Source organism: Leptodactylus fuscus, chromosome 8 (genome assembly GCF_031893055.1).
Source record: "Leptodactylus fuscus isolate aLepFus1 chromosome 8, aLepFus1.hap2, whole genome shotgun sequence".
In the NCBI taxonomy this organism is placed as follows: domain Eukaryota; kingdom Metazoa; phylum Chordata; class Amphibia; order Anura; family Leptodactylidae; genus Leptodactylus; species Leptodactylus fuscus.
The window spans coordinates 24,775,888-24,791,521 of record NC_134272.1 but is presented as its reverse complement, the minus strand read 5'-3'; the positions used below and the strand labels follow the sequence as shown (position 1 = coordinate 24,791,521).

Here is a 15,634-nt window from a genome sequence, read left to right as displayed (position 1 = left end):
GAAACCCTGAGCTCATAGACACCATCCCAACCATCCCATAACAGTAACACTTGATATGTGTAACAAGAAAAAAGTGGTGAATCCTCGCAATAGTGGCCAGCCTGTGCAAGCGAAAATTTTGGTGTCCGACAGCTGCCATAGGGATGAGTCCTCCCTGCCTTCTCTGCTGCCAATACTTAAACACTCGGGTTACTCCTGAACTCTTACACAACATTTGGCTCTCACCCACTCTTATTTTTTTTAATCACAAAGCGCTGAAAGAGCATGTTCTGGGGAAGACGTGAATTTTGCTCCTGAGCTTCCTTGATGAGTAATGAGTATGGAAGGCAGTTATACCTCAATACACTGGAAAATCCAGTCAAAATAACTTGCTTCCAGTCAGCACCACACCTCCACCTTCTAGCAAAGCGTAAACTACAGAAACATAAAATGTGGTGGCAACGGAGGGGATCGTGACAAAGCAAAAAGATTCAGAGGATCTAGAATTCTATAGTGCACATTTGTGACCATAAGAACAATACAGTAAAGGTTATCCAGGGAATAAAGCTTACTAGTGCGTTCCCGGAACTGGCTGAGATCTATGGCTAACATATTGGTTATAGACAAACAGCACACTCCTCTTTTGTAATGGTGGGTAAAACTTCCCAAGGGACTGGCCATACCCCCTGCAGACTACTTTGGCCTCCCCTGGGCTCTGGGGGGGTTCTGCTTAAATATTAGTAATATCTTATTATCTCATGGATAAATCCTTTAACTTCTGATGAACCTTGTACTGGTTTACACATGATCCCCTTTCACTAAAAATTTTAAAACTAATTAAGTTTTTAACGTATGATGGAAGAACTATAGTAGATTATACATTAAAAGGGTCTGAAAATACAGACGATCTGTCCTGAGTAGAGATGAGCGAACACTGTTCGGAACAGCCGTTCCGAACAGCACGCTCACAGCACGCTCCCATAGAAATGAATGGAAGCGGCCGGCACGCGGGGGATAAGCGGCCGGCCACCGGCAAAGTCTGCATGCCAGGTGCTTCCATTCATTTCTATGGGAGCGTGCTGTTCGGATCGGCTGATCCGAACAGTGTTCGCTCATCTCTAGTCCTGAGGATTGGTTGGGGTCTGACATGCGCTCCACCAATGATCAGCCGATCTTTGCAGCAGATACCCAGAAAATGGGTCAGGAAGCAGGCAGCTACACAGAGAACAGAGCTGTCTTCTTCCGGCGCCATTCTCTGTATATCAGCTTATCAATAGGGACACTGGGTGATGGATAGGTAAAACATATATTTAGCCTGAAAACCCATTTATAAATAGAAATGAAAACTTACCAGAGTGCGTCCTAAGATGGCCTGTGAGTGCGTCTCTCCGTCGGCACGCATAGCTACAAAATGGACACTTAAAGGGTTTTTCCCCAGAGTGCAGCTTAATGTGGCGCAATAGGTTGCCCTTTTGAGTAAATGATGCTCCACATTGGTTGCAGTGGAATGGGCGCTCCCCTAGACAGAAACAAAATCAATGCCATTGTAATAAACCAACGAGATCCAGGATGGACGGTCGTATATAACTACTGACAGGTGACATTTCTGTACTTAAATATCTTTTTTCTGAGAGTATGTTCTGTACGGCAATATGGTGATGCCATGTAACTGTATAATCTATATCGCTCTCCAATAAAGAGCAGAGCGGCGGCATCGTGTACTCCAACCATAAAAACTGTATACAGACCAGAACAGTCAGAATAACATTGCAAAAAGGATTAAAAAATAAAACAACAAGTAGCAAATCGGCATTGGAGACCCCATATATAAGTCCCATCTGGGTGGGATAGATTTATTCCTCCGCAAAGTGACTGCCATCAGCTAAGGAAATGGTAAAAGATGTCACGTTTCTGAATAGTATAGCGCTAGAACCCTTATAAGAAATACAATACAAGACATGTAAAGCTTAGAAGCATTGCAACTGAATACAAAGACTGCAGAAGATGGGACTCAGAACCCAAGCACTATGCTTGCAAATTTACAAATATATATATATATATATATATATATATATATATATATATATATATATATATTGATATGTTACTGTTGTGGTTGTTGTCTTCTTAGGATTTATAGTATAGGGTACATTACTCCAGATACGTGTAATAATATAGAAATTTAAATATAAAATATTTAAATAATAATATAAATAATAATATCAAATTTCAATATAAAATTGCCTATAAGCCAAGCAAGTTACACGACTTGTATTAGGCGCTACCAGTAATACGGCACTTCGGTTAAACATGATACAGTGTCCCCAAATACACATTACCATGTCTATATACATATGTTACCGAATGCAAAGGTACATACTAAAGAATAAACCATAAAAGAAATGTAACAGGTATAAATGTAGTTGCATTTACTGGTTTTTGCCGCCATATATGGTTGAATGGATAGCCCATTTCTAGGAGTACAACCGATAATCATTGAATTAATTTACATTTCTGCCCATTCCTAAATTTGGTGCGGAGGTGACCCTTATACACAATACTAAAAAAATAAAACTAACCTATAAAATATTTTTTAAAGAAAGATTCTAGGCTCATCTCTAAAGTCCTGCGACATTCGCCCATGTTCTAGGAATTTGCACGGACTGTTCCTTTAGGTGAAGCTACATATTGGGGTGACTTTATTCCTGATATTACAGGGAAACATGTTACCTAATTATTAGAGATGAGCGAGTAGTTATTCAATCGAATACTATGGTATTCAAAATACTCGTACTCGATCGAGTACCACTCGCTATTCGAATGTAAAAGTTCGATGCAGAACCAGCATTGATTGGCCGAATGCTATACAGTCGGCCAATCAATGCTGGTTCTTCTCCTACCTTTAGAAGTCTTCTCCGTGCAGCTTCTCCGTGGCATCTTCTGGCTCTTGATTCACTCTGCCAGGCATCGGGCCTGGGCAGAGCCGACTGTGCATATCCGCTTGTAGTGTGGACATGCGCAGTCGGCTCTGCCCAGGCCCGATGCCTAGCAGAGTGAATTCAGAGCTGGAAGATGCCGCAGGGACTCAGCACGGAGAAGACTTCTCGGAGGATCCAGCCCGACCCTCACTCATGGACTTGGTAAGTATAATTTGATCGAACGTTGCCTACCCCTGAAACGAGCATTTTCCCCCCATAGACTATAACAGGGTTCGATATTGGATTCGAGTAGTCGAATATTGAGGGGCTACTTGAAACGAATATGGAACCTCGAACATTTTACTGTTCGCTCATCTCTACTAATTATATAAGAATTGCACCTTAGGAGGATTTTTATAGTAGGTGCGATCAGAAGAGAAAGTTTTAAAGGGGCTTCCAAACGAATGGCTTTTATGGCATATCCGCTACTCTGTATGGGAGCATTCTCTGGATCGCTAAGATTCTCATCCATCTGACTATTAAGGAATATATCGACTGGATAGGTCATGTGTGATCTCACAATACAATAGGACTGCATGTGGATTGAGGCAGAAATATTTGCATAAAGCATCTGCTATGTAACGTAAAATAATTGTAACATATTGCTCTTGCTCACTACAACATCTGCCGGTCCCTTTTTCCCAAGCGGACAATGGTTTTGCTGTATTGGTCACCCTGCCATCTATTTATGTAACAGACCCTGAATCTGTGGTCGATGGTAGTTATTCTGAGCAAAGAGAAGAAAACAGGAAGGAGCAAGATAATCCCTATTTGTGTAACAAAAAGGACAAAAGGAAGTAGCAAGATGGCCACTATTCTGTGCACCATGGATGGAGAAGAGGAATGAGCAAGATGGATTCTGTGCAACAAAAATGGAAGACAAGTGGAAGTAGCAAGATGGCATCTATTCTGTGCACCACAGAAGGCAACAAGAAGTAGCAAGGTGGTCCCTATTCTGTGCAGCACAGAGGACAGCAGAAAGTATCAAGATGGCGCCATTTTGATGCATAAGCTGGGAGGACACTGAAGGGTTGGAAGAAAAAATAAATTAAAATAATACAGATATAGGGCGGCAAAGATCTTGGGGCGCCACATTGTAATACTTGTCAACATGCAGAGTAGAGGTGATGTTAGGCTTTAATATCATAAAGTGGCGTCAGACCAGACCATCAGTTTAACTTGGTGGACTCTTGGCGGTCCATGCGCATTGTGATCCTTCTTGAGAACGAAAATCTTATTATAACGAAGTTTGTGCTCAATAATGGATTATTATTTTGCAACACAAACTTCTTTTTCTTAGCCTTAGAGTGTCTGGAAGGTAATATACGGCTGATGGCTTAGCTGGTGTCAGTTACTTTGACGGAGGTTTTCGGAGGATGGATTTTTGGGTTGGCTGCTCCACTGAAGAATGCCTGAAGGATCAGATTGTAATATTACCTGAGCTATTGCAAGCACATATAAGATTAGCATAACAATTTTACCAGATATAAAGCTCAATGACAGGTAATACCCAACGTGCACTCCCGCTCTTTCTGAGCTATGTCTTCCATGATGTTCGTTCAGCTGGAGTGCTGTGCCCATGCCGCTACCGCTTCATATCACTGTATGAAACTTATTTTTCAGAGCATCTCTCAAGGGCTCTGTCAGCGTAAAGTCATTTCTTTCACCTGACAAATAAGCTAATTACATAATAAATAACCAAAACGTTAACGTCTATAACCGACATGTCATATAGCACTCGCGCCTGAGCCGAATTACCGCCAGTAATGAGAACAGGAGGTGTAATGAGTTTCACCCCAACTTTTCTAAGCACAGCAGAATGTTAAGCAAGAAGTCTATCATCAATTCTGAATTTGCCAACTTTACTTTCTCTGCCGACTTCCTCAAATAACTACCTCTTCTGTCTTGTGTACAGGGGTTCGGTTCTCTGGAGATAAAGTGGAAGTTTTCTGATGAAATTACGTAGTAGGTACTTAAAGGGAACATGTCCCATTGAACATACTGTCTCAACAAGTGTCATGGTCCACTGGGTCACCTGTAATATTCATCTTGCTGAATGAATCCCATCTTTACAAGTGACCAAGCGCCGCGGGAAGAACCGCGATGAGTTGCCGCCATGGTTTTTCCCGCAGTGCTTTATAGCCTAAAGGAATTTCCCAGTTTTTCTTATGATGGTCATAAAGAAGGGTGTGTGATAATATAATGAAAAAAGTTACTCACCTGGTAAAAGTCCTCAGCCGTGATGGCAATGTGGTTGCCATCAGACTATGAGGCCATTGGCTACAGTGGGTAGTGGGCATGAAATTAATGCAAGACAAAGACCAACAAGACCACTGGAGCAGCAATGAATATACCAGAGGAGTAGAAGTTTCTCGATATTTTATCACCTTCCCTGCTTGGAAGCCATTTTGTTTTAAATCCTGGACGAACCCCAAAATTGTCTCATATAGCTGCAGAGAAAGCAACAATCTCTGGAAGTAAAAGTTCAATGTAGCCAGGAGTTACATTACATTTATCTATATAAATCAAATTTTGTTCTAAATAGAAAACTGCAGGCCCCAAATTGGAATCACGTTATTATTAGGGTACACGAGACCATGGGAATTAGGCTTTGGGCTAGGGATACACGGTGACATCTGTAACAGAACAACGAGTCTCAGGCATGTGGGACAACCAAAAATACTTGTGCAGCCTTACGTATGCAAGCCGTCTTCCAATTGCCGTCACGTCACTTTTTTTTGAGCTTCAGTCTAGCTTTATAAGAACAGTCAATGTTGGATTTTGTACGACAAATGTCACAAGTTTTGCTCAACCCTATGGACAATTATTAGATGTGATGTTAAAGCCCTTGACCTACCACATGTTCAATGGCCACTTTATTAGATACACCTATTTATTATTATCACACGGCAGAATACAATGTATAGAAACAAGTAGTCGCGGTCAATAGGTTCAGTCATTGTTCAGTCTAAAAACAGTCTTTACAGATTACAAAGAAAGACATGCAAAACAAAAGCTACAGGCGAGCACCAGTCTTCTGAGCAAAGACGCCCTGATAATGAGAGAGGAGAGAGAAAATTGCCAGATTAAGATTAGTTCAAGTTGACAGGCGACAGTCACTCAAATATCCGTACGTTATACAGCGGTATGCAGAAGAGCACCTCCGAGTATCCGAGAAAAGGAGACAGCACCAGGGATTGGCACAGCCATGCCGAAACTGAACTATGCAACCATTCGCTAAAGGTGGAGTAATGGTGGTCACAGACTACCAATTCTCTACCATCGGGTCACATGCTACGTGCATCCAACTGCATGACCAAGCATTACAATAATTTCGGTATAATCCAATGACCTGCAAAGCCAATAGATCTAAACCTATAAGTGCACACGTAGAATGCGGTGGAACAAGTCAGTCAAGCGGCCGACAGATCTACTGCAACGCAACACGCCATCGTACCGAGGACCAGAATCTCTACTGGAGGTCTCCAACAGCTTGGAAAAAAGAATCTTGTGCTGAGAATAAAAGAAAGGAGTGAATAGAAGTCAAGACTGGAACGGTGTTCCTAATAAAGTGGCCACTGAGCATAGAGAACTCTATAGAATAGTAAGATGAACTTTGGTTGTCAGATATAGTCTAGATCTTGAGGACTAAGACTACAGAGATAAACTGTCCATATAGATCCATAAGCAACTGTATGGACATAAACGCAGTCTACAACTGAAGGTAAGCCACTGCCAGGGGTTGGCAGTGGGCCATTCTCTCCATTGAAAAGACATGCATGCCTGGCAGAACTGATCATATAAGTGTATATGGAGGAATAGCTATTAAAGTTATATATACGGGAGCTCTCGTCATTGCTGTACTATGTAGCGTGTCCATCTCCCATGGTGCACAGTACTCAGACTGACATACAGCTATAACCACAAATGTTATTAAACACCCTGTAGACAGAATGCATTGAAATATCATAGAAAAAAATCATCAAAAATTAACAAAATAAAAAATCACCACCATTTGCCATTCTGGGCTCAGGAAATCCAGGGATAACCCCTGATGGAGCGTAACCGGAAGTCATTTTGTTGTCACCCATGTCTCGCAGAAACCAGAAACTTCATACTTATGTCTAATCTTTTTATCGGGTAAATGCACTTCAATCATCCCGTTATTAGGAATATTACTGAGTAGCGGAAGAACTTCATAAAGAACATAAAGGACTACTCCGTCCTCCACTCCTCGCCGTTTGGTCACCTATGGAGCCATTCTAGTACGAGTAAGCAATGACAGGCAATAGTATCAGGTAATATTAATATCAGATTCTACAGGCAGTTTGGCTTCTAGCTGCTTACCCGTATGACTCCTCTTATGGACCATTAGCACATTGGGGCCAATGCAAATCATGCCACAGACGTCACATTTCAGTTTACCATTCGGAAGCCGGATTCCGCCGTCCAGAGACATATCCTGGCTGACGCGGCCATCAGAGATCCCATTGGTCTCAGCCACTGACTCTTCAAGTCCGCTCTCATCGTCCCGTGACTGAAGTGGGGTGTCTCGCCGGAGCGACTTTCGCTCTCCCTCCTCATCACTATGCATCTCCAACTTCACTGAATTTGCTAAAAATATAAGAAAGCAATGTTTTTACTTGCAACGCAGACTATACCATGTTTTTCCTATACATATAATTTTCTTAAAACGCCACCTCCACACAATTCTATATACAGATAATGCAGCACTTGGTATACAATCCCCTTACTGCACATTTATACGTTGACTATATATATCCTATATATTTCACCTGTTCCAGAGTCCTGAATAGCAATCCAGGTTAGTCATGGCAGATCTGCCCCATCCATATCAAGGCGGAGGAATCGGAGTTGGACCTCTGGTCCATGTTATTGTATAGCGAGGCACATAGGTCTATCAGTATTCTGGGAAAGTAGAGTGAGATGCCGTGTTGATGCTGAAATTGCAGTCACTTACATATCACCCATCTTTCCTAAAAACTGAATACCAAACATATAAAACCTTTTAAGCTATTACTATAGCTACAAGAAATGGGATGATTTTAAGGAAATCTTCTAGAGATAAGTCAGAAATGAACATTACGAGGTTGTGTGACTTGGGCTCCCTCCAGTTACTCTGAAGAGCCCTCCAACCTCTTACCCCATGAGAAGCGACCCCGCACCATATCAACAGATACTGTATAAACGGAAGAGGTAAGTAAAACCGTATATGTGAAGGATTTGCAGACTTGTGATGTGCAGACCTTATATCAGGATGGACGACTTGGTGCTCAGATTATTAAGCAACTGCACCATGTTCATGTACATGGATAATATGCAGTACATTTTCTTACGTCATTTTTTAAAGGAACCCACCTTTTCAGAAAAGCTCAGGCCTATCACCGCGACACTGCGGTTTTCTGGGCGCTGAGACTCTTACCAATCACTAAAATGAAGAGGTATACTGTATATTCTCATCTAAGCCCTGCACCCCTTTACACTTCTTATCTGCTCTTCTTGTACGGAGAGTCTTGTACCGGCCCATAGAAAGTCCATACGTAGAGGAGGACTGAAGGCACCTGGTGCTGAGCTGAGAGGTTCTGTATTTTCATTTAAGAAATTGGTAGGGGTCTCAGCACCTGAACCTCACCAATCACAACCCCTAATATATTATATATATCAGAAGCCAATGGGTCTGAGGTGACTATCACCCCCGAACCTGCGGTATCCAAACTAGAAGACAACAGTGATAGCCCTAGGAACTGTAAATAGGATTTGTATTAGGGCCCAGGAGCTTCATGGAACGTCTCTGAGCAGAATGAAACTGTACAACCATATACTTGGATATCTATGGACAACCGTAGCTTGAGCTAAGGGTTGTCCTTCCTGCTTCATTGTATCGTCCATGGCGAAGGCAGAACCAAGGTCTAAGACAGTGAAGGCATTGAGGTCTTTAATTCATGGTGGTGACAGAGGTGACAACTGGAGATGAGCGAGTAGTATTCCATCGAGTAGGTATTTGATCGAATACTACGGTATTCGAAATACTCGTACTCGGTGGAATACCACGCGGTAAACGCCTTGTATGTATGAGTATTTTGAATACCGTAGTATTCGATCAAATACCAACTCGATGGAATACTACTCGCTCATCTCTAGTGACAACCCTTAGACCGACATGAAAAACAAAGATCTCCACAAAATCCATACAGACTACTTTTATACGACTCTCCGCTATGTAACAAACAAATGAAAACATACAATAAACTAATGCAATATTTTCAGACGACTTCACCGCAAATACAACAAAGCTGCAACATCAGGGGAAAGCAAAAAAGAGCATGAAGATAACTCCAGAACACAGCTCTGACTGCTTCTACCTCCCAACTTCTCTCCGTACGCTCGCATCTTGTTGCTTTTTGGCTTTTCTCCAGGAGGACAGAACATCTGCCAGGTGTTTGCTGCAAGCTGTTTGCCCCTGTCCTTGTGGTGTGTCTGTCGGAGGCCACAAGTCGGGGTCTCTGGCAGCGCAGGAAGGAGCAGAGCCTGACCTCACGCAGCCCCAGTCTCCGGCTTAGCACATCTCCATCCTTCCACTTATAGATCCTGCCGTCAGTGCTTGTTGTGTGCCTCTATCCTCTCCCACTGGGATGGAACGGCGAACAGCAGATCTCCATAGAGGATAAATGCTGCAAGAGGGATCTCCTCACTGCTATACAGAATCTACTGTACCAGTATAATAATAATGTACAGGTACATGTATGATACTGCAACTGAGCGCAACATTGGTAGGACTACAGCCCTGTATAACAGGACATAGGATCAGACACCCCCTTATTAGAAGAAAGGAACAAGATGGAACTGGTTTACGGACAAAGTGGACTTGTCACAACTCCCGATCATGGGGATATGGGACATATTCATGGCCTATCCCAAGTACATGTCATTGAAAAAGGATTGGAGATTGGGGGGGGGGGTGATCAAGCATCCGCCCCCCCCCCCCTTTCCTCGATCGGTTGTTCTAAGTAGCAGATACACAAAGAATGGAGCAAGAATCAGACATCTCTGTGTATTGACTGTGCCAGGTAACTGCAGATCAACTTTCCATTCGCATGAATGGGACGTAAGCTGCAGTGACTCAGTTCAGCCACTACACAGAGAACAGCGCTGTCTGCTTCCTGCTCCATTCTCTGTTTATCAGCTGCTCTTCTAATTGGGGGTGCCGGATGATGGACGATTATCTATTCTTAGGATAGGATATCAATATTTGTACCCCATAAAACTCCTTTGAGGGCGGGATCACATCTGCGCCCCGGTCTCTGCTGTTAGGTCGGGTTCACACGGAGTATTGTGGCTCGTCATTCGGTACGTACACGCCGCGGGATCTTTTGCGGGCCGTATACGCTCGCATTATTTTCAATGGGAGCCGGTACCGTACACGCGGCGCTATTTTGCGGCCGCCGCAAAATCACAGCCGCAAAATAGCGCCGCTTGTACGGTACTGGCTCCCATTGAAAACAATGGGAGCGTATACGGCCCGCAAAAGATCCCGCGGCATGTACGTACCAAGTGATAAGCCACAATACTCCGTGTGAACCCGGCCTTAGGTTTCCGTCTTCTGCCAACAGGAAACCCAGCAGAGAGTGTCCGCCCGTGAGCACCTGTGAGCGTTTTGTGGTCTCCGCAGCAAAACAGTTTTTTTTTAACCGGACACAAAGTCCTGCATGTCCAACTTTGAGTCCGGTTAAAAAAAAAAAAAAAAAAAACAGTTTTGCCGCGGAGAACATAAAACACTCACGGGCGCTCACAGGCGGACACTTTGCAAACCCATTCAAATGAACGGGTTTGAAAAGCGACTACCGGTTTCCATATCCTGTCCAGTTTCTCGGGCAGAAGACGGAAACCTAAAAACGGAGACCGGGCCGCAGGTGTGAACCCGCCCGAATAAATCCTTTACTCTGCATTGTGTCGTTCCTGTGTTATTCCTACCACAAATTCATCAAAAACTGGCAACCGAGTGGTGCCAAAGGATTGCCCCTAGTCGATGCGACGGTATTCAGTACTCGTCCCTTTGCAATGGAGGAACAGTAATACTCATTTATTAGTTTATTTGTAGATTTCCAGTAGGAGTAACAGAGCAATAAATCCTCAAAAAAAAGCTGCAAACTTCAGTTTTGTAATTCATGCTTTAGAGGAATACATATCACGTCTGGGCAGATAAGTATATACATCTAATCTACAGACAAGGCGTCTGGAAAGCCGTGTGTCAGATATCAGAAGATTGCTCCACCTCAATGTTGATGGCAGCAAGATTACAGCGATATATCTTACAAAGTACAGGAAATATTTATTCGCAGGTTTACGATTAGGATTTGATATAGGGCTTTTTGGCGGTGTTGGGTATTGCGTTGCTTAGTGAAATTTTGACTGGAGGGTTCTTCAAAAGTTAGAAGCAGAAAGTAGAAGTTCAGCAGTCAATTATGTTGCTGGATGAAGTACTACAAGCAACAAAAAAGTTTAATGTAGGGTTCCCCGTAGTGGCCGCTGTGCACAATATCCTACATAGGTCACCTATAAAATCGACCCCTAACCTTGGAATAGTGAGAGTAACCTCTTCTGTCTCTGTTCTAATGCCCTGCCTAGGTTAGTGTCAGTCTTCACTTTACTTCTCGCATTATATTCACCTACCACATACTCAGTTACAAATGTGTTTTGCTGTTACTATGCATTATGGAGTGCTTACAGACCTGCGGCAGACACCTTTAAGTCATTTCTAGTTTCACAACCTGTTGTTCTCAGCCTTTGATAAGGCAATGTGACAACCATCTCATCATTATGAAAGCCTCCACTATCTTTCTTTCCTTGTGCTGTTTGAGCAACTTTCTCAGTAACTGCCTCTTCCTGCATTCACATGACATTTGAAAAGTTGCCTCATGCAGCGGATGATCTCGAATTATCAAAAGACAACATCTTAGAGAAAAAAAAAAACTGTAAGTGTTCTTGTTTTCTTCAAGTTCTGCAATGTTATAAAGGCTGGGACCAGGGATACTCGGTGGTCCAGGGTGTCGGGGTTGTGTAGCACTTATTAAATTGTTCTTGTCTGTGCATTACCCAGTGGCGCTCAACAGAACATCGAAAAGTAAAACAAAAAAAAAAACCTAAAAAAATACTACGAAACCTCAACAAAAGCAAAATGGGACAATCCATGTAAGGTATAATGTAGAGAACTCTAACTTTACTGAATTTGGTTTCAGAGAACAGGTCATGTTTGGCATTGTATCCCATAGAGTGTCAATACATTGACAATAGAGATGAGCGAGTAGTACTTGATCAAGTAGGTATTCGATCGAATACTACGGTATTCGAAATACTCGTACTCGATCGAGTACCACTCGCTATTCAAATGTAAAAGTCCGATGCAGAACCAGCAATCAATGCTGGTTCTTCTCCTACCTTTAGAAGTCTTCTCCGTGCAGCTTCCCCGCGGCGTCTTCCGGCTCTGAATTCACTCTGCCAGGCATCGGGCCTGGGCAGAGCCGACTGCGCATGTCCGCTTGTAGTGCTCGATGCCTGGCAGAGTGAATTCAGAGCCGGAAGATGCCGCGGGGACGCTGCACGGAGAAGACTTCTCGGAGGATCCAGCCCGACCCTCACTCGTGGACTTGGTAAGTGTAATTTGATCGAACGTTGCCTACCCCTGAAACGAGCATTTTCCCCCCATAGACTATAATAGGGTTCGATATTTGATTCGAGTAGTTGAATATTGAGGGGCTACTCGAAACGAATATCGAACCTCGAACATTTTACTGTTCGCTCATCTCTAATTGACAATAGATCCTTTCAAAGGGGTTGTCCAGGTCTAAAATATTGATGATGTATTCTAAGGATAGGTCATCAGTATCGACTGGAGGGGTCCAACATCCTACACTTCCACCAATCAGCAGAGAATGGAGCCAGAGGCAGACAGCTCCGTTCTCTATGTAGTGGTCAGAACAGGTTACTGCAGATAAGTTACCATTCACTCAGATGGGATCTAAGGCTAGAATCACACCTATTATTCCGTTCCCCATTCCAGTTCAAAAACAAGGAAACCCGTTCCCCATTCTGCATTTTTCAGGTGGAAACCTGGTGGACCCCATTATAGTCTAAACTGCGGCCCGAGGGCCACATGCGGCCCACCAAGCACTTCTATCTGGCCCTGCCGACAAGCGTGCATTTATAATGAAGCTCCTGGGGAGCTTGGGCCAGGCCATGGAGCGCACTTCACTTTACCTATTGGAGGGCACCGCTCCTGATGTCTGTGCGACCTGCTCTGCCTCTGGCCCACTGTTTAAAAAGTTTGAGGACCCCTGATCTAAAGGGTCCATGAGGGGACCCCGTGAACGGAAACCCAAACGCAGGTGCGAGCCTAGCATAAGTTGTATTGAAGTTGTAGTTTAGCCACTACACAGAACAGAGCTAACTGCATCCTGCTCCATTCTCTACCCATGATCAGCTGAGAAGAGGTGATTGGTAAGGGGGAAAGGGTGATCGAATATGGATCACCTAATTTTAGTAAAACTCCTTAGCGTCCTGTAAGTTGTACGGTACACTCATGGACCACATTTGCTTTTTCCACCACATTCCACTAATACTCGATTAAATTGAGATCTGAAAAATTTAGAGGGCAAAGTAACATCTTAAACTCTATCATGTTCCTCATTTCGGAGCAATTTTTGCAGTGTTACAGGGGCCACCATCCCCCTTAGAGACGCCATAGCCATTAAGGAATACTCGTTCCAGACTGGGGTATATAAGGTCAGCAGCAACGTCTAGGAAGTTGATGCCACCACAACATGCACATGAATACGAAGATCCATGGTTTCCATTGACCAGGCCATCTCATTGCCTCTCCCAATTGCCTTTTTGTGCCATCATTTTCTTCATCTGCTTTCATGGTCCAGCAAGTTGCACTTTATAACGCCATAGGTGATAAAAGTCAACGGGGCTGGACTTATCAAGACAAAGGTGTTATCCATGCAATGTCCTGGCACAGTTTGCACCTTGTTATAAATGATAAGAATCCTCCAGGCTCCTTCCTTTCCCTATCAGTACGTCTGGAGGAGGAAATCCACACAAACACGGGGAGAACATACAAACTCCTTGCCGATGTTCATCCGGGCAAGGCTTGAACCCAGGACTCCAGTGCTGCAAGGCTACAGTGCTAACCACTGAGCCACCAAGTTGCCCCAAGGTCACAATTTTTTTTTGCAAAAATTGTTTGTTTGTTTTTTTTCTACAATGGCTTGTACACCAATTTTCTGATACACAAACCATGATAAATCAGCCCCAATGTGTGGAGTTTTTGTTTCCAATGGCCCCCTATGTACGTCAGTGGTTACTTGGTCTCTGCCTATTGATAGTCCTGGCTTGGTAGGTATAAAGTATGGAATACCAGGAACATCCCGGCCGACTTGCTATAGTCCAGTTGTCGGGCATCCAAGTGACTGATCCAGCACTAGGGAGTGGTAGCCATCGAGGTTTCACTGTGGCACACAATACATATGAAATCATTGATTCCCTACTGAATAAATACAATAGGATGGCTTCCAGGCCCCAGCAGGTCTGTACAATACATAAGGCTACATCTCAGGCTTCAGGGTTAATTGGGCTACGCAATGCCTGGTAAGACTCAACTTTTTTCTCCGGCTAGTTGTGCAAGATGCTCATTAACTTCTTATATTGGACGGCACAAATGCTGCATCACTCGCAACGTTAATGGCTTTAGTACACTAAGCGACTCATTAAATTCCTATACGGCAGGCTACAAAAACCATCATTACTTCATACGCTCCAGTCCAGCACAGAAATGAATCAGAAATCTACATCTAAATAAAGCACTTTTGTCTGCATTCATCACACACAGAAGACGGGTACTGTTTGCCAACAGAAAAGATCCTATAGGGAGCCTAAGAATAAATAAATGTGTTCTGGAATAAATAAAAAAAAAAAGGACAATTTTTTGTTTTAAAAAAACAGAGCCGCACTTGTGCACAGGTTGTGTACGGCATTGCAGTTCAGGCTTAGTCACGTTAACGGAGCGGAGATGCAATACCAGAAAGCAGCCAAGTTCCCAATCCTTGCCAAACGCTTTAGGGTCCATTCACACAGAGGAATTTGGTGCGGAATCAGTGTCAGAATCAGCACTGAAAAAAAAGACTCCCATTGACTTCAATGGGTTCCGGTTTCCACGCGGAACCCAGTGAAATCAATAGGGAAAAACAGCGCGGAAAACAGAACCCATTGAAGTCAAATTCCTCCGTATGAATGGACCCTTAGGCTGAGGCCCCACGTTGCGGAAATGCAGCTTTTTTTTGTTGCAGATTTTGCAGCGTTTTTTTGAGCCAAAACCAAGAATGGCTACAATAGGAAGAGGAAAAACCTAAGAAGCTTTCATACTTCTACCTTTTGCTCAATCCACTCCTGGGTTTGGCTCAAAAAACCACAGCAAAATCTGCAACAAAAAAAGCTGCTTTTCCACACGCATGGTGGGGCTTCAGTCTTATGGCCGAGGCCCCACTTTGCGGAAACGCGGGTTTTTTTGTTGTAGATTTTGCTGCGTTTTTTTGAGCCAAAGCCAAGAATGGCTACAAGAGGAATGGGAAATATCTAGGAAGTTCTTATTCTTCTATCTT

The 15,634-nt window shown here is 43.4% G+C and overlaps 1 protein-coding gene across 1 annotated transcript in view; it reads right to left on the bottom strand.

The window, feature by feature from the left end:
• The window catches only part of IKZF2 (IKAROS family zinc finger 2), a 55,186-nt gene that overhangs the window by 9,741 nt on the left and 29,811 nt on the right, over positions 1-15,634 (bottom strand). Inside the window, exons 4-5 of the mRNA XM_075284952.1 lie at positions 7,305-7,571; positions 1,331-1,498 (exon numbers count right to left, since the gene is read on the bottom strand). Of these exons, the coding sequence (XP_075141053.1) occupies positions 1,331-1,498; positions 7,305-7,571 (435 nt within the window). The remainder of the gene's footprint in view (positions 1-1,330; positions 1,499-7,304; positions 7,572-15,634) is intronic.